This window comes from Podarcis erhardii, assembly GCF_964252035.2.
Source record: "Podarcis erhardii genome assembly, chromosome: 4".
Classification (NCBI taxonomy): Eukaryota; Metazoa; Chordata; class Lepidosauria; order Squamata; family Lacertidae; genus Podarcis; species Podarcis erhardii.
The window spans coordinates 79,233,060-79,253,209 of NC_138508.1; the positions used below are offsets into that span (position 1 = coordinate 79,233,060).

Sequence of the window (20,150 nt, forward strand, 5' to 3'; positions counted from 1 at the left end):
TTTGCCATTTCTTCATACTCCATTAGTTTCTGCATCAAATCTTCTTTCGTCGGGACCTTTTCATCCTTCCACTTTTGGGCAAATAATATTCTTGCAGCTGTAGTTGAATACATAAATAAGTTTCTATACTGTTTGTGTAGTTCTAATCCTATAATTCCCAAGAGAAAAACTTCTGGGGTTTTTTACGAATGTTATCTTAAGTATCTTTTTCAATTCATTATATATCATTTCCCAGTAAGCTTTAACCTTATTACAAGACCACCACATGTGAAAAAGCTGCCTTTTTTTCTTTACAGAGGATTAGGTGAGAGAGCCTCTCTGAAGCGAATGCTTGAAGCAAAGAAGGAAGGGAGGGGGAAGCAACAGGGACACTTCCCTCATAATTACAAATGAACCCGTTAGGTGTCCAGTCCACTCACTAGTGTTTCTTAGGGTTGCAAAGTTTATTTCTGCGAGCGCGAGCTTCCAGATTGCCACAGTTCTCAGGTGGGCTCGAATCCCAGCCGGCAAATCTGCCATTCTAGTTGATTCTTGGTTGCCTTGCACAACAAAGTCATTCTTTGTTGCCTTGTCGTGTAACAAACCCCCCCCCCCCCTGAAAACTCGGTGCTGTAAGGAAAGTGAGAGGGAAATGCAGCTGAAAGCACGGGATTGCGCTTGGCTTTGGCGCCAGGTGATCTGACCTCCCCGCAAATGAATCAAGATGGATGTTCAAAATGAAGAGGTTCTCTGGAGGCCCTGGACCTGTTGGTACCTGATGCTACTAGTTTGATTTTAGTTCACAAAAGTGTAGAGTAACTGTGCGTTCTGAAAGCAGAATGTGAGTGAGGTCTAAGAGGTGGGGGGAAGCCTTTTTTTGGGGGGGGAGAGACTTCTTTTAAAAGGTTTTTTTAAAATAAAAAAATGGATACTGGATTAAAACTGTGGAGTGTGGGGACTTTTTCCTGTTTCTCATCAGTTTAATAACCAGGATCCCACAAAAAAATGTGATTTCTAAGCAGAAACAACTTTGGGAACTGGCAATTTTGAACAAAGAAGTGGCATGCAGGCAGGCAGAAAAATTTAGCCTGCAACCCTGACTTCACCAACCTGGGAATAATCCTGTTGAATTCTGTATAATTTATTTCTGAGTGGGAATGTTTAGGCTGTTTCTCCCACCCCAAAGCTGCTGTTTGCAGAAATGAGTGGCTATCAGGGATTTGTTAAACACAATCGCGTAGTTAGGTCTTTAGCTCACTTGGGAATCTCAAGGAACAGATTTGCTGTAAATTCAGACTTGCTCCATTTATATGCACATGTGTGTAAGGAGCTTAAGGCTAAACATTTCTTTTAAGAAAGACAATTAACTTGGAGAAGAGCCCCCGATATAAACAAAAATGTTATGCCAGAGGTTACCCTAAATCATAAATATTTTTTCTTCATCGTTTTTTTGTTCATTTGAGCTTAATTTGCTTACTTCACTTTGTGATTTGCATTCTGTGCTGTTCTTAACTTGCCAGATGTTACTTCTCTTTGACCTGGAATATTTAGATGTTCAGATTTAACCTGTTTTCCTGTTGTTAAAGTTTGCAGTATACAGGACATGGCCAGGATTTGGGAACTTACAACACCTGGAAATTCTGTTCAGATCTTGTTAATCATTTCCCTTTTTAAATTGGACATGTACAACCAAAACAACCATCCTTCCCAGGCACACTTTCAAAATTGTTACTTTCTTGCAGGTTTAGCAAACCCCTTTACTAAGTTTAGCAAACCCTTTTTTTCATGCATTCATGGAAATATCCAGAGAACCATTTTGAAATTAAAATGCTTAACTTGCACCCTAAAAATTGCATTTCTCCCTGATAAATTTGGGGTTTCTTGAGCTACAGATAATCCAATAAGAGAAGAAAATCCAGTGTAAAATGTCATGTTACCACCTGACTATGGATGCAGTGGAACACATTGTATCGCTGGGTCATTTATTTACTTTTACATGGGTGGTGACCTATCGCTGGGTTCCTTCTATCAACCTGCCTCCCTTCTATTTTGTTTCCATCGACCTACAGGAAGAATATGCAGCCTGCCGTTTTCCACTGGTTATTGCTGAAGGCAAGTTCTGGTGTTTTTATTTTTAAAACAGCTCTCTTGCATGAAACAGCTGTAATAAAAATAAAATAAAACTTGTCATTGGAGGTATAGGAGGCAGAAATTGAAAAAGGGGGAAGAAAAAAAGGAAGTGGCAGCTTTTCATGTGAGTGGCTTCAAATCCTTACCTGGCTAGGAGTGGTGCACATTTTTTAAAAAAAATACTGCTATTTTGTGCAGTAAAATAAAAATAAGATGTGCACACATACCCACAGTGGACCTAAGGTTTCCTGGCTTGGAGTGTCACACATGCACATTGTTTTAATTTTTTTTTTACTGCAAACCAGGTATATTAAAATACCTTGGATTTCAGAAATGCATCTTTTATAAAACAAAATCCACAAATACAGTGGTACCTCAGGTTAAGTACTTAATTCGTTCCGGAGGTCCGTTCTTAACCTGAAACTGTTCTTAACCTGAAGCACCACTTTAGCTAATGGGACCTCCCGCTGCCGTTGTGCCGCCGGAGCACAATTTCTGTTCTCATCCTGAAACAAAGTTCTTAACCTGAGGTACTATTTCTGGGTTAGTGGAGTCTGTAACCTGAAGCATATGTAACCTGAAGCGTATGTAACCCGAGGTACCACTGTACCTGCGTGCATGCCCGCATGAGGTTTTGGGTTTGGGGACCTTATGGTGGATGGGGACCTCCTAATTGAGGAGAGGGGACAACAACAGACATAGAGACCTATTTATGCAATAAGACTCTAGTGTAGACACAGGTCGTAGGTCAGGCTTCCTCCAACTCAGCCCTCCAGATGTTTTGAGACTACAGTTCCCATCATCCCTCACCACTGGTCCTGCTAGCTAGGGCTCATGGGTTTTGTAGGCCAAAAAAAACATCTGGAGGGCCGAGTTTGTGGAAGCCTGTCATAGGTAATGGCTTTTTCTAGTATTGTTCTAGACGCAACATTACTTAAGATACAGATGTTACATATTTCATTGATGACACACCATTTAATTTTGGTAGTGTGTTCAGTATTCATTACATAGAAGCAGAGCCCCTCCTTTCTTAAATGACCAGAAGACATTATTTTTAAAAGCAATGTTCAGTTTTAGTTTTACAGAATTCTATACTAGTCCATTTTGATTGTGGAAACCTTGCCTTGTTTGTCAGGTTAGAGCAGAGGCAGAGAACCATACAGTGTAAGCCAGCCAAGGGTTTCACATACTACTGTGCAGCAACCATGAATGCTCTGTGCACCCCACTATTGTGCTGGTGTTTCCTAATTGACAGGGGGTGGGGGAGAAATCATGGCATTTCCTAAATGTAGATAGCAGCTATGCACTACTAAATACACTGCAAAGCACTAGGAATATAGTAACACCATCTAAGCAAACGTCTCAGAAAGTGCAGTTTGTAAGAATGCTCTCCTAAGCCTATGTTGCCTTCAGCACAACCTGCTTTAATGTTCCATTTCCATTTTATTGTAATACGTTGTCTACATGAAATGAAAAATGTGCTATTAAAGAGGAACAGGAGACAAAACCTTGCCTTAGAAGCACTCATTTATAAAATGTCAAACATTTTACTCCATTCTCTTCAATAATCTCTTCTTAAGTAGTACCAAAAAAACCCCACTGAACTCTCAGTGTTGTTTAAGAACAAGATGATTTATTTAGAACCAGAGTGGGAGTTGTTAATTATATATTCTTGATGTTATTGTTTTACAAATTGCTTTTGTTTCCACTCTCTGTGTTGACTACTAAGCAGTTACAATTTAATCAAAGAACTGAAGAGATTGGACTTGAAGCAAGTTTGTTCCACTTCAGTCTCATTGATATTTGTGGGATTTGAAAAGCTAGCTGTGATGAACTTTTCCTATTGATCACAATGGAAACTAAGTGTTACTAACTCACTCCAGCCCTGACCTAGCTGCCAGCCTGCCCTGCCGCTGTATTGTCTGGTTAATTGGCAAGGATGCCAGCATTTGAAAAGTGGTACTGCCATTCATGAGTTGGAGTCTAATGACATGTGGAAAGCCATAGCTTCCCCATTAGAGGCATAGCAAAAACTCATTGTAGTACAGTCGTACCTTGGATCCCGAACGCCTTCGTACTCGGATGTTTTGGCTCCCGAATGCCACAAACCCGGAAGTGGTTGTTCCAGTTTGCAAACATTCTTTTGGAACCCAAATGTCCGACAGGGCTTCTGTGCCTTCTGATTGGCTGCAGGAAGAAGCCGTGATTTGGTTTTCGAACATTTTGAAAGTCGAATAGACTTCCGGAACAGATTCTTTTCGACTTCCAAGATACAACTGTACTGTGTTTGCGTGTGACTATGCCCTAATAAAAGGGACCCGGGTGGCGCTGTGGGTTAAACCACAGAGCCTAGGACTTGCCGATCAGAAGGTCGGCGGTTCGAATCCCCGTGATGGGATGAGCTCCCATTGCCTGGTCCCTGCTCCTGCCAACCTAGCAGTTCGAAAGCACATCAGAGTGCAAGTAGATAAATAGGTTTGCTTGCCATTGGCAAATAATCACACACACACAATTTTGTTTCATCCTGAAATATGTAGGGTTGGTGACTATTGAACCAATGAAGCAGGTGTCTGGTTGCCAACTAGCCAATGGCAGGATGGTTTTTCTCTTGCTGATTATTACACACTTATCGAATCCCCGCGACGGGGTGAGCTCCTGTTGCTCGGTCCCTGCTCCTGCCAACCTAGCAGTTCGAAAGCATGTCAAAGTGCAAGTAGATAAATAGGTACCGCTCCGGTGGGAAGGTAAATGGTGTTTCTTTGCGCTGCTCTGGTTTGCCAGAAACGGCTTAGTCATGCTGGCCACATGACACGGAAGCTGTACACTGGCTCCCTTGGCCAGTAAAGCGAGATGAGCGCCGCAATCCCAGAGTCAGCCACGACTGGAGACTGGACCTAATGGTCAGGGGTCCCTTTACCTTTACCTTATGCCCTAATAAACCACTGCTGTAGAATCCTAGTAACCCTCAAACTAACATCCAGGAAAAGGGATGAAAGAGTAATAACATGGGGAAATTACGTAAATTATGTAATGACAGTACATTATGTAATGTCTTTCTTTAAAATTATTGCCTTGATTGCAACGCTTACATGTTTTCCTCTTTTTGTATACAGGATGCCAGAAGTAGCATGAGAGAAACTTCATAGTAGAGCGTTATGAAAATATATTATGGAGCTGGGATGAAGAAAAGGCATAACCACAGCTCTGCAGTTCTGAAAAAAGTATTATCTTTGGGCTATCATGGACATGTTGAAATGATTCATATCTTCTATTCTGCACAGATAATAGGTTGGGGCAGAGAGGAACAGTGTAGTGTGTTTCTGAATGAGCAATGCAACGTCTACATTAATCGTTAGTATGTCACGATTGACAGACTAAATAAAGCCCCCAGACTTGGCAATGGAAAGATGGCGGCCTTCAGAAGCTAGTAGATCTGGAAATAAGGTTCTTCACTTACTATGATGTCAGAAATTAATGCCAACTTGACAGTCAACCTCAGCACGTCTACAGATGAGCCAAGAACTGGCCTCTCTAGAACAGGTCACACAATTGTGGCAGTTTTTCTTGGGTTCATATTGCTTTTTGGCTTCTTGAATAACTTGATCGTCCTCATTCTCTTCTGCAAGTTCAAAACCCTGCGCAACCCTGTGAACATGCTGCTGCTGAACATCAGTGCCAGCGATATGTTGGTGTGCATCTCGGGTACCACATTCAGTTTCGTATCCAACATCTATGGCAAGTGGATTGGAGGGGAGCATGGCTGCCGGTGGTATGGCTTTGTCAATTCCTGTTTCGGTAAGAGTTTGGAAGCTTACGTTTCACTGCTTTGGTAACCCATTAAGAAGATTCGTAAATAAATCCTGGGTGGTATTCAACCAAGTATTACTCAGAACAGACCCACTGAAATGAATGGACCCAATTCAGTCATGTTCATCAATTTCAGTAGGTTTAACTGTGAGTAAAACTTAGATGAATACTAACCATTATTCTCTCCTAGGCTGGTTAGATGTTTGTAGCTCAATCCACATTTTTATTCTAAGCTCTGAATCACACATCTTTATTGGGCATAATTGTCCTGATCATAATCTTAGGGTTGAATTATGTGTTCCATAGCACATCTGGGCTGGGGAAAGATCATTCCCATTTTGGGGTTTCAGATAGTTTTGCTTTTTTTGGTGCTGCTGGGGTTGCAAGGAAGGTTTCATGAACATGTGAAGATATAAGCGCTTGCATTCTGCTTACTGCTTGCCATTGGCAAATAAACACACACACAATTTTGTTTCGTCCTGAAATATGTCGGCTTGGTGACTGTTGAACCAATGAAGCAGGTGTCTGGTTGCAACTAGCCAATGGCAGGATGGTTTTTCTCTCGCTGATTATCATGCACCTATCATGTGGTGAAGCAATGGTTTCTCGTTTAGCAGCCACATAAGGAAGATCCACACTTTGAAAGAATATGGCGGTGTGGTAGTAATAAGATTGCATGGGCTACAAGAGTGCATTGGCTACCTCCAACATCTGCATATGATGCACATAGATTTTTGCTACACACATGCAGATATTCTGTGAAAGGGATCTGTCTGCATACTGATATATGTTTGTAAGACAGGGCCAGGGTCATCCTCCCATGGAGGACCTTTATGTGCATATATCAGTAGACACATGGTATCCATCAGTACTGGGGGGACTGGCAGTTTTGCATGTTGGCACATGCAGGATGGTCTACCCTGCATAGTCCCCTCATGCATTATTCCAACAACAATCTCCCCAACAGCAACAGCTTTATTGCTAAGATCAATCTATAATAGCAGCATAACTGACTGCCTTTGTACAGGTACAGCAACAGCTAGGGTTAGAACAGCAAGATCCTTAATATAGTCTCCCTCCTCTGCTGTTCAGGAAGTGGCAAGGAGCCTATTCAGAAGAAATTATGGGTTCCCCTCTGACTTATGAACTGATTTTGTCCTGCTAGTCACGGCTGCTTTCATAATCTTCCATTAGGTTAACAGTCCTTCTCACACCAAAAGAGAAGACTGCTATGGAGACAGATGCTTGCTTCATTGGTTAGGAGGCAGGTTTCCCGGTCAATCTTCTGGCCCAGTGCCCTTGCACAATAAAGCAGTTAATAAAACACAAAAGATTCACCTCATCTGACTTTGGTTGGAAGCAGAATCCACCGGGTCAGAGATGTCCTGTAAAATGTGTGAACAGGGTGGTTAAGTTCTTTTACAGAAGTCACTGAAGAGTATGTATCGGGTTCCCACCCGCTTTGCACATATAACTCATGAATGAACAAAGAAAATGAAGAATGTTGAATTGCCTCTCTTCCATTCTTGGTATCCCTCCTCTTACAACAATGGTGGAGACCTGGTGGCCCCCTCAGATGTTGCTGGACCCTAGTTCCCACTAGCCCTTGTCAGCATGGCTAATGGCCAGGGATGATGAGGGCTGCAATCCAGCTACACTGGGAAGGTCATCCTGTCTTAATGTGTAATCTAAAGTCGACCTCTTGGAGCACATGCCCATTAGACTTTCTTTAATCCACTGCCATCAAACAATAACCTCTTGCAATTTGGTCTGTACTAATTTGTACTTGCTATCTAGAAATGTAGGCATTTTATGCCTGGTTCCTCTTTTCTGCCCACTTCCACTGATGCTAGGAAAGACACCCAACACACCTGTCTTTGTAGATCAAAGCATGACACACTTGTCAATTCAGCTTCAAGAGGAAGAATGTAATTTGAGAAAATTCTCAGCCACGTAATTCCAAATTACCTGGCATTCTTCTGCCTGGTATTCTTCATCTTGAACAAACTATATCATGCCTGTCAGATGAATGAAAGTGTGGTTCATACTGAATGTTAGAGGGTGTTTGTTTTCTTTGTGGGCATAAATTATTGTGAGAGAAGAGAGAGATCTGTGAAAGAAGCAGTTGCTACTAGTGAGGTTTAACTCCTCCCCTGCTACCTTGAGCTGTGATATGATGCCCATTTACCTAGGAGGATTAAACCCCATTGAAATGAATGAGGCTTACTTTTCAGCAAACAGAAATAGGACTGTTGTTGCATAGTATATACCGGTAGATAGGTTCTATTCCTATGGCTTCCATACTTGCCCTCTCCCTGCATGCTGTTTTTAACATTCCTGTTGCATAAGTACAGGGGTGAAGGACAATAGCATAGTGGCAGGTCATGTTATTTGCATGTAGAAGTGTTCAGGTACATTCTACAGTCTTGGACATCTCTAGGTAGGGTTTGGAAACACTCCTGTCTGAAACCCTGCATTGCTGCTTTTACATGTGCAAATGACAGAGGCTTATCAGCAGGTCCACACCTCTTAACTACCCCCAGCACACACTTGGGTCTGGCTTTTTCCCAGTTCTGATTAAATCCTATTAAGCCCAAGCATTTAGAACTCACAGATCTATAACAGTATCTTCACTTGGAAGCAAAGTTCCACGGCTTTCAGTGGGGCTTTTCTCTCTCTTAGTAAATGTGGATTGCAACCCCAGTTGTAAAGCTGTATGTGGATTCATACCCAGCTGCTTTGTATGTCACTCCCACCTACCACTTACGTAACAAAACAAAAAAAAGACCAAATGAATGGGAGCCCTTTTTCCTGTCCTCCTGCTAGGTTGCTTGATCACACTCTCCTGCTTTCTGTGTGGCCTACAAGCAGTACTTTTTCTTTGGTGTAAAAGAAAAGAAAAGGAGATGCCAGTATTCTTATACAGTGGTACTTTGGAAGTCAAACGGAAGCTGCGTTGGACATTCGGGTTCCAAAGAACGTTCGCAAACCGGAATGCTCACTTCTGGGTTTGCGGTGCTCGGGAGCCAAAATGTTTGACTCGCAAGGTGTTTGGGATCCAAGGTACAACTGTATTGATATAAGTGTCATGCATTCTAGAACAAAATGGCTGCTATGGGCAGCAAAGAAGAAGGCGGCGGCGGCGGCGGCTCAGGTTCTTTGTACTTGGGTTACACAAATCTTACGTAGCCCGAGAAGGTGTGGCTGCCGTAACAGTTATTTGAAGCTGTGGATGGTCCCTTTAATCAGGGATGTCACGTTCCACTTTGCTGCTTGAGGTGGAACGGGAAGTGCTGCCCTGCCACTGCCCTGCTGCCACATTGCCTCCACAACTCTGCCCTCACCCCTGCACAGTGGCGGAATTAAGTGGCGACAACAGCAGGTTCTGGAGAGATCCACAAAGCCTTGTACTGTATTCATTAATGTCAAAAAGAAATAAGACAATATGGAATTATTGTTTCTCAGCCTTCGATATTCACCTGAATTGTAAAACCGAAATAGTATTTCCCCCTTGTTATTTATTTATTTATTTATTTATTATCCAGATGACATTGGGAAATGTCACTGTTGGCTGAAATCTGTAATTTGTGTCCCTGTGAAATTCATAGTCCTAAGTAGCCTTGAGTCAGCATTCATGATAGCATTTCTGGACGGCTGAACCTTTAAAAAAATTGTATCTTAGTTTTAGTGTATTTGGCCTTATATAAATGAAAAATCCTTAAAATGGTACAGAAGAACATAGCATCCCATGATAAATAAAAGGGGGCATAACTAAAGAGAAGTTGCTTGGCTATTTTTAGAGGGGGTTTTAATAAACGGAAAATGGATCCAAACCTAGGCAGTGTTGGTTCTGTGCAGAATAATTGAAAAGAATCTATTTGGATGTTTGCATTTATATTCTGCAGAATCTCCTTTGGATAAGAAATCTGTTAAAATTAATGTTTGTAAAGCAAATCTCAACTTTTAACAAGTAGCAGGCCTTCTTTAGTTATTAAGGCAATTTGTAAGAACACGAAGACCAATAATTACCAATTGAATGATCGCAAAATTAATTCTAGATAAATAAGTTTCAAGGACAAACACACTCTTTAGCTGTAACCAGGGCTTTGACCTTCAGTTGGATAGTTTTAATTTTAGAGTCTTTGGATCTGGCCTATTTAACCAGGCATTGTGATTAATAACACTTTCATAACTGGAGTTGATGAAGAGCCTTGTTCCTATCCCTTTCAGCTCCAGATATATGTTCCTTTAAAAAGTAGGTAACCTTGATTTCGGTGGAATCAATCTGCCATTTTAGTGTGTTGTCACCTTAAAGCCAAAATTTGCCTTAGTTTTAAAATAAAGATCCAAGTACTTTATCAGAGTCCTATCAAGAATGCAGAAGTAATTCAGGAATTTAAAAAAAGGACAAAAGGGGAGGGACTAACCAGAATAAATGAAAAACACAATAAGCGATTAGAACTAAGGGTATACCTTTATGAGAGACATATGCTGGTTTTATAGTCATGTCCCCTTTCTTGCCATTGGGGTGTGTGTGAATTTTGCCCCCTTTATCCTATAAAAATGTTTGTGCTCAAGCGTTTAATGGGGAAAGTCAGGAAAGGAATCTGTGACCTTCTAAATAAAAGGCACATCCATGAGTATTACCGTATTTTTCTGTGTATAAGTCAAGGTTTTTTTAACCAAAACATTAAGTTTAAAATTGGGGCTCGTCTTATATATGGGTAGTGCTGAGGTTTTTTTCTCTTCTTAATTTGGAGTCCCCCAAAATAGGGGGCATCTTATACATGGGGGCATCTTACAGACAGAAATGTATGGTAAGTTCTGGCCCTCTTGCAAAGCTGTGGTCTTCTCTGTAATAGCTGAAGTCTTTGGAATGCTCTCTCCATGGAGGCACATTGGTGTTAACTTTTTTTCTTTTTTACAAACAATGTGGCACCAGGTAAAAACATTTTTATTCTCTGGGACATAAGGATAACTACCGGTAATCGTATTGGTACTAAGTTTGGGCTTCAGTGTGCATGCTTTGTAATTGTTGTGTTGATATTGTCCATTATTTCACAGACATGTTAGGGATGGTAGGGAAATGTCACTTGAGGTTATTGATGTCATGGACTCCTGACTGGATAGTAACTGGTGTCACTGATGACAAATAATCACCTTACAAACAAACAACCCAGTAGCAGTGCAGAAATTACTTCCACGGACAGTCTTAACCTCTGGTGTGAACTGGATATTGCATGTAAGACCACTCTGAAAAGCTACTGAAATTCCCTTCAAACCTGCTCTATATAATAAAAATGAAAGAATGTCGTCATGCAACTCCCTTGAAGGGGGGCTAATCCCTGGATTTCCATGAAGTCAGGGTGAGGCAGGGAAGCAAAAGTGAAGTCAAGTTGCACAACGGCAGTGGCCATGGCATGGGAGCAAGAAAGGAGAAACAATGAGAGGGGGGAAAGTGGTTTGATTAAAACGACAGCAGAGGTTTGAGTAGAGATGAGGAGACATTGAAGTTTTGTTTTCAAAAGAGTTTTAACAAGTTTTAACTTTCTCTCCCCTGCTTTACTCAAACTTCTGCCATCATTTTAAAACGGCCACTTCCCCCCTTTCTATGTTTACGTAGACTTATTTTGATCTTTTAAAGACCTTCAGCTCACAATTAAGCTATTAGTATGCTACCATGTGCATTGTGGGATATATTACACTTAGTTGAAATCAAAGGTTAGCAGTTAGTAGCATTTAAGAAGCTTTCATTTCCAAGGTAATTTAAGTCACTTGTTGGCAAAGTGACTGTTCTTGTCCTTCTCCTGTCACTTACGTGTGTCCAGTCATCAGCGTAACCTAAAAGATCTTTTATGCCTGGCAAGTTTTCTCATTAAAAAGGGGGTGTGGGGGAAGGGGGGGGGGAAACACTTATTTAAGATGGGTGTTGATAGCTGGTGGGAGTTTGCTCACACATGTTTATACTTCAGTAACTTATTAATGAAATAAAATGTAAAAGCCTTACCCTCCACAGGGAAGTTTTATGGGGAAAGCATAACTTTTTAAAATTTAAAACTATAGCTTCAAATGTAATGCTTGAACTCCCAATATTTAACAAACCAGATTATAAACAATGACAGGGCTTTGTCCTCAAGCATGTTTAGAAACCCTTAAGGCCTCTGGTTTGTTGTTATCTATTCTCATATACCCAGGAGGTAGAATTAGTTCAAAGGTTTACTCCAGGATTCTAAATTGGAATAAATGGAATGTGTTGCTAATGAACTTGTGCATGGAAAAGGAGCAGAAAATGATTGGTGCTCTTTAGATAATACGCATTTCAAAAAGGAACGTCCTACTCTTTATGTCCAGGTTTAGCCACAGCACTTAACTCTGCCATAGGTGTGTCCCTGGTTCTGATCTTTCACATTTAAATATTTCCCTAAGAACCGATTTGCAGGTCAGTGAACCAGTGGTGACAGTACAGTAGAAACTTGTTTTGCTAACGGTAGAATCGTGTCCAGCTGAGTTGTTTCAGGTGGAACTGAGGCTGCCCATGATCTTAAAACTGTGGGAACGATGCATCCAAAATACTATTCAAAGGGTTAATGCTGTAGCCTAGAATCTTGTGATGTCATATATATACTGAGGCAGTATGTGTGTGTGTGTGTGTGTGTGTGTGTGTGTGTGTGTGTTAATTGTGAGAACAGGAAGTGCTGCTGCCTGCCTCAGAGCCAGTCTGTAGATATCAGTCCAGTCTCAGATGCAAATTCATGGAAATATGTTTCAGTAACGTAAGTGTCACCTGCCTCTCTTGTACATTCAGTCTGACAAGAGCAAGTACAGCAATGAAAAGTCATATGTCATCTTAGACTTTAAAAGCAAGCGTTGCGTGGTTTTTGTAGGAGAAAAGAGAACTATTAAAAAAGGGTCAAACGACCCAGGGCAACCTCTGCACAACTTTGTATAATTACCACGGGTGTGTGTATCTGTGTGTGTGTGTCGGTTGGTTGTGATGATTTTACTTGCTAATTTGCTAATGTAGCACCACTCCCATCTGGTCCGATATGGATTCCTCACGCTGTTTAGGAAACAGCAGTGCAGTGTAGACAAAGCCCTGGGCTGTCAGGGCTGGAAGTTAAACTGAAGGGGAGCAAACTGCCTTTTGCTTCCATTCAGCCTCTGATCTAAAGGCAAAAAAGGGATTTAAATCATAGGTCACATACTCTGTAGTGTACTCCAAGGCCGGAGGTGATGAACCACTTTCGACTGGAGGACCAGATCCCCACATGGAGAGTCCTTCTGTGGCAAACTTTAATAGGTGCACGGCTATAGCAATAAAACAATACGATATACAAAGAATAGAAAGAAAAAGTGAATTATATAAAATTATAAAAGTGAATTATATAAAATACAGTGGTACCTCTGGTTGCGAACTGGATCCGTTCCGGAAGCCCTTTCGCAACATGAAAATAACGCAACCCGCACCGGTGCATCTGCGCATGCGCGGGTTGTGATTCACCACTTCTGTGCATGCGCGTGATGTCATCATGCGTGAGTGGCGAAACCTGGAAGTAACCCTTTCTGGTACTTCCAGGTCGCTGCAGGACGTAACCTGAAAGAACGGAACATGAAGCGGATGTAACATGAGGTATGACAGTACATTTTAGGGTTTTGAATCGATAGTCAAATAGTGAATCTTATTCTAATTGCCCCAGCTTGCAACCTTTGCTGTCACCTGCTCATCTTGATCTGCCAAGAGAAAGGGCACCCTGGCAGTGGCTGGATGACCTGGAATGGACAATAAGAGGGGTGATGACCTTATTCCTCAAGTCCTTATAAAGAGTGCACATCATATGTCATCAGGCATTGCCCATCAAAGGAAGATTCTTGCTTTGCAATTGTTGGGTTATAACTCCCGTCTTCCCTGGCCATTGCCTATGTTGGCTGGAGCCGATGGGAGCTGGACTCTTAACAACACCCAGAGGGTTACAGTTTCTCCATCCTCACAGAGTCTGCATTTAGTTACTGCACTGAGATGGTGGTAATAATAATAATATTAATATTATTAGACTAGCCTCTCTTATAGGTGTATTGTTGCACCTGGGATTGTCCTGAGGACTGCTGGGATGTAGAAACATTTAGTGGTGGTTCTTCCATTTTTGAAAATATAAAATCCAGTTGTTATCAGGATCTGTCTCCATCACTTGGAAGTAGTCACTATTGAATCGAACCCACATTCTTTTTTTCTCTGTAAGCACAATCCTCTGAATTTGTTGGCATACCTAGTGAAATACTTTTTCTTTTGATAAGATTTTTTTTCTCCCCCCCCCCACCTGAAGTTAACTAAGTGGACGTGTCTTGGCTGTTTACATTGGTATTTTCCCAAACATCAAAGGGGACAAATCTTATGTAGAGGTGGCAATGCCTTTGTAATTGGGGCATCATTAAACGATTTCCAGGTCAATAAACAACAGCATTTATTGATTTGCAGACAACACCACAATTACGCACTTGTATAATCCATAGCAAACCCTGCTAGTTTCCAAATGCTTCTTGTCTGCCTGTTATAAAAAAACTTCTCATTACATACCAGAGGACACTCCCCACTTACCCATGTTCACATCAGCTGTGTGTAAATATCAATGTTGCTGTCATAGTATATGCATTTCAGTGCAAACAAACAAACGTTTCAATTTAGTGGATTAAGAATTAGCTTCTAGTAAATTTGTAGCCTACTTTGGCCATTTGGTATGCCTAGGTATTGAAGTGGCTTCCAAAAAATGTGCTGGTTAGCCCTGTTCTCTAGGTGCCAACACATGCAGTTGTACTTATTCTTATGGTGGGAGCCCCATGTCCATATCTTTCAGTCTATCCCTGTGTCCAGGACACAGACAACGCATGAACTTGGCAGCCCACGTGATAACATTTGTTGCTGGAACACACCACAAAGGGGGAACTGTTTGAATTCTCTGCCATGTAAAAATAAAAGGAGCATTCCTATACATGTCAAAGAAGGGGGAACAGGGCAGAACATGTTCCTTAACAGTAGTTCACAGCTTTCTTAATTCAAATATTTGATCCTTCACTGCAATCTGTAGGGGACAGCCTTGCAAATGATAGTTCACTTGGAGCTACTGTGGACACCACGCTGCAGAGCCCAGCTCTCCCTCTCTCAAACTGGAAAAGTTGCAGGTCCCATTGCTACATCTGTTGCTCCTCCCAAACATCTTTCGTGCCCCATTTTGACAACTGAACAGCTTGCTGCTACCCCTTTGTTGGATCTGTCCCAGAAACCTCCCATTGCGGACCCCAGTCTTCCATTATAAGATAAGGCCATCTTGCCAAACACTTTCTGAGTTTACTTGTAGACATATCTGCTCTATATGCCAAACTTCAGAAGGCTGAAGTGTCTAGATGCTAGCCTAAGTCAGAATGTTTTTGCGCCAAGGCCTGGTTTGGATTAACCACTATGGCAGTCTCTTTTTCTTTGCAGAAACCCCATCTTACAGATATCAAATCACAGGCTTGGAGATGAACCCAATGATGACATCTAGACAAGCCCCCCTCCTTTCATGACTCATGGAAGTGAAACCCAGTAATAAGATACAAAGATTATAATGTTTCAAATGCTCACACAAGACTTTTCTGCCATTAAGAAAATAGACTTCTAACCTGAAGACTATAGATGAGAACTCAAGCTGTTCCACTCATGTCTGTAGGAGGAAACCATCTGGGTTGGGCGGATTGTATGATTACTTCCCACACTAGCACAAGCCATCCCACAGGAAAGGAAGATACAGGCATAGGAGCCACATCTTCTGTAGTCTGTGTCCTCCTGTGAATATCAGTCACACTGAAATGGTTGACTCAGGGCCATGGTCATCAGAGGATAGCATAGTCATCTGCTTACTTAGGACCACATTCTTGCTCCCAAAAGCTTCCTGGCACCACCTCATGATTGCTAGCTGCCCACTTCTGTCATTTTTCTTCCTAACCCCCAGGGGATGAGTGAGCAAATGATGCCCATGAAAAGCTGAGTGCATCTTCCATGGGTTCTTTCTCACTTGCCTGCCAGCCCTCTCACCGGCAGACCAGCTGGCAGGGATATTCTCCTGTGTCCTGACGAAAACTTGGGAAATTGCTTTAAAGCAGTCATCATGACTTTACAAAAAATGTATTCAGATACAGTTGTCTTTACCAAAGGGAATGTATTTCCATTGAGACAGAGGCAGGAGTTTTGAATATTTTATTTGAATAATTCTGAGATTGCCAAAAGCTTTAAAAGCATATCTGCACTACACTACACTACACTACACTACACTACACTACACTACACTACACTACACTACACTACACTACACAGTTCCAGCATCTGTATGTCCTTTGGTGACAAGGAAGTAACCATAAAGATCAATGGAGACCAGGGGGTCAAGTCCCCTAATCAGCTTGGGGTGAATTTTGCAAAATTATTCTCAGTGGAGGGAGACATCGCTATCATAAATGTCAAGTTTGAAGTTCAGTCATGCCTTTTTTTGTGTGTCTATAGAAGGGAAAACGGAAAATAAAATGTGTTACTTGACCTTGTCTGCCTTGCCAGCTTCTTCCTATTGACCCTGGGAGGGGGAATTATTGGTTTTGTTTTGTTTTTATTATGTATTTTTGTGTTTTTTATATTGTAATTTTATGCTATGAACCACCCTGAGATCTATGGATGATAGGCAGTATACAAATTTAACAAATGATGATGATGATGATGATGATGATAATAATAATAATAATAATAATAATAATAATAATAATAATAATTCCCGTTGACATTCTAATCATGCAGAAAATGGTATTTCGCTTTCTGCCCTTTAAGTCTTTACATCATATGAAATAACACACAGTGATTCTCTTAATTATTTTTGTCCCCACTTCTTTCTCGTTGCAGGCATTGTGTCTTTGATCTCGTTGGCCATTCTGTCTTACGAACGTTACAGCACCCTCACCAGTAAACGTGGCTCCGACTACCAAAAGGCTCTGTTAGGAGTTGGGGGCTCCTGGCTCTATTCTCTGGTCTGGACTGTGCCCCCTCTCATTGGCTGGAGCAGCTATGGGCTCGAGCGGGCAGGCACCAGCTGTTCCGTCCGATGGACCTCTGAAACACCAGAGTCAGTGTCGTACATCATCTGCCTCTTCATATTCTGCTTAGTCATCCCCGTAATAGTGATGATATACTGCTACGCCCGCCTCTTTTATGATGTCAAACAGGTAAGCGCATCACAGGCGTTATATGCTATCTCTGAGGTAGGTTGCGTTTCAGATACATGCCCTCTAATATACATACATTAAAAAATGAGTTGAAGGCTTTCAAAGACGGTAGATTTCTCTCATTTCATATTCGAAGGCCCTAATCCTCTGCACACTTACTTGAGAGTAAGTCCCCTATACTTAGTGGCATCTCTGTTTATTACAGTTCTATCCTATTCTCCTTTGAGATAAATCGTCTCCTATCTAGGAAGCTTTCAGGGCCATAGCTACTTTCCCTCAGTAGCAGAGCTGCATGTCTTCATAAACTGCTCCTTCAGAGTAAACATTTTGTTTGTTTCTTTAAAATATTTATATTCTGGCCTTGAAGGTAAACTCATGCAGTTTGGTTCTGAGTGCAGATGAAGAAAATACTTGGCTCCAGGAGAACACCTAGGCTGTTCCTCTGATCAGACAGGGTAGCAATAGCATCATCTATGACAGGTAAATTCACCAAGTCCAGACCATCAAACCTTTCCATCAATGAATAGGGGTTATCTGTCTCGGACACTGATGAACTGACTGAAAATGGTTTAGGTTGAATAATGAATTGAACTGGTAATTATCCATTGCTCTCCATTAATAAGATGGTTTTACCTAATTTGTAAATGGATGAACCAACTTCAGCATCATTAAGGGTTGTCTGCAGGATTGATTAGCTTTAATGAACCAGGCGCCTTTTGATTGTCCTCATGGATCTGACGAGTTGACAGTATTTGTGATTAATTTGTTATTTAGGATTGCACTTCTAATTACTACAGTGTCTACTGAGAAGTAAGTCCTTCAGTTCAATGGAACCAAACGGGGTTAGGATTGCAGCCTAATTTATTCTACCTTGATTAATGAGATATATGATGTTGTTGAACTCCAACTCCCATCAACTCCAGCCAACAAACCCAGTGGGGAGGGATGATGGATGCTGTAGTCAAGCAATGTCTGGAGGGGCACCATGGCAGCTATTCCTGCATTTTATAATTTCTGCAAAAACATGTACAGCAGTTAAACTTTGCTTATGCTCTGCTCTTTCTCAGGCTCCACCACATGTTAGCTGTTGGCTGGATATTGTGATGTTGCTTAAGAGTTAGAACTTGGAGAACTCTCATGCAAAGGACAAAATTTGGAAGGGTTATGCATGTATTGATTGTCCGGAGAAGTCTTCAGTTTTTACTTATTCTTCAGTGTGGTAGACATCTCCTGGCTTTCAGTGATGTTTTCCTCATTTGAAGCCCCGAGAATCCAATTTTAGTCAGGTTCTAAGTACTTGAGTAAGCAGGGTTGGCCTTTGCATGAGAATTTTGAAATTAGGGCTATGAGTAATGCTAGATGATATATTTGATTTCAGGAGCTAACTCCTGGAGGATTCCTGTCAGAGCAAAAGCTGTTACCTGAATACCTTCAAGAATTAAATATCTGCCCAATAGGAACCTACAATATTCACAAAGCGCTCTAACATTTCAAAGCCAAGATTGTAGGACATTAGGATCTGCTATAATCAGACTGATTTTTCCGGATTGTTTATTGCTAAGTCATATGGTGTTTATTTCAGGGGAAATAATAAACTTCGTTAAACTGCCTTTAAAAAGGGCAAAACTAGAATTAAAACATGTGTATAACCTTCATAACGGATGTGTGTATTTTGTACATAACTATTTGCACTATGTTCCATATGGCAATAGCCAAAAGAACAGATTTCAGTGGAGCTACTCAGTACGTCTTAATTGGAAATCACTCACAGTATCTTGTGAGAATGTGGCACAGAATTCTTAACAACAGACTTTAATTGTTAATTAAGGCTGCACTCCCAACCTCATTTACCGGGGAGTAAGCCCCATTGAATTCAACAGAATTAGGATTTACTTATGAGTAGGCATGCTTAGGATTGTGGCGTTAGCCATTTCAAAGGTCCATATTCATTCAAAAAACCACTTTTTACTTCTGTTAGAAGTCTCTTGTGTATACTGTGCACTTAAAAAAAAATCTGGATGTGTACAAGAATAAGAAAATTCATTTCTTATTGTATACTGTATTTGGCTGAATGCAAAGAGAGGTTGTCTTCTCTAGGGGTTGTTTGTTACTAAAGGAAAGGGGACTTTCTGTCTGGTGCCACTCTTTACAGTAGAATGCACAAATAACACATTAATGTTCCATGTACTAGGAAATGACATCTCTTCTGGCTTTATACTTCTGTCTGTGTACTATATGCCATTGACCCAAGCCATAAACCCCTGGTGATGCTTCCAGTATAATACATCCTTGTACCTGTTAGCAAGAATTTCCTTAAAGAGCAAACAGGGCAGAACAATAATTCCACAGGAAAATTACCCACAGAATAGTAAGCAAAGAAATTTGTTTGAACTTTCTAACATTTGAGTGGCAGCAATATTGGAACTTGTGCTTAAATGCACATGAGGATTCCTCACCTCAAAGCCCTTGATCCCTTAACTTCTCAGTGTTTCGTATCCTCTTAGGAATCCTTACCTGTTACCACACACAAATTGCTTGTTAATATAAACACATTTCCTTTAAATGGAAATATTCTCTTTTGGAGATACAGGTGAAACTCGGAAAATTAGAATATCGTGGAAAAGTTCATTTATTTCAGTAATTCAACTTAAAAGGTGAAACTAATATATGAGATAGACTCATGACATGCAAAGCAAGATATGTCAAGCCTTTATTTGTTATAATTGTGATGATCAAGGCGTACAGCTGATGAAAACCCCAAATTAACAATATCAGAAAATTAGAATATTAAATGAAATCAGCAAAACAAGGATTGTAAATAGACCAGTATTGGACCTCTGAGAAGTAGAAGCATGCATATGTAGTCAGTGCTTGGTTTGGCCCCCTTTTGCATCAGTTACTGCCTCAATGTGGCGTGGCATGGATGCTATCAACCTGTGGCACTGCTGAGGTGTTATGGAAGACCAGGAAGCTTCAATAGCAGCCTTCAGCTCTTCTGC

At 41.1% G+C, this 20,150-nt stretch overlaps 1 protein-coding gene across 1 annotated transcript in view; it reads left to right on the forward strand.

Moving 5' to 3' along the window:
- LOC309339809 (parapinopsin-like) overlaps nucleotides 1-20,150 on the forward strand; it is a 42,547-nt gene that overhangs the window by 1,449 nt on the left and 20,948 nt on the right. The window contains exons 2-3 of the mRNA XM_081858272.1: nucleotides 5,223-5,904; nucleotides 16,832-17,151. Of these exons, the coding sequence (XP_081714398.1) occupies nucleotides 5,568-5,904; nucleotides 16,832-17,151 (657 nt within the window). The 5' untranslated portion in view covers nucleotides 5,223-5,567. The remainder of the gene's footprint in view (nucleotides 1-5,222; nucleotides 5,905-16,831; nucleotides 17,152-20,150) is intronic.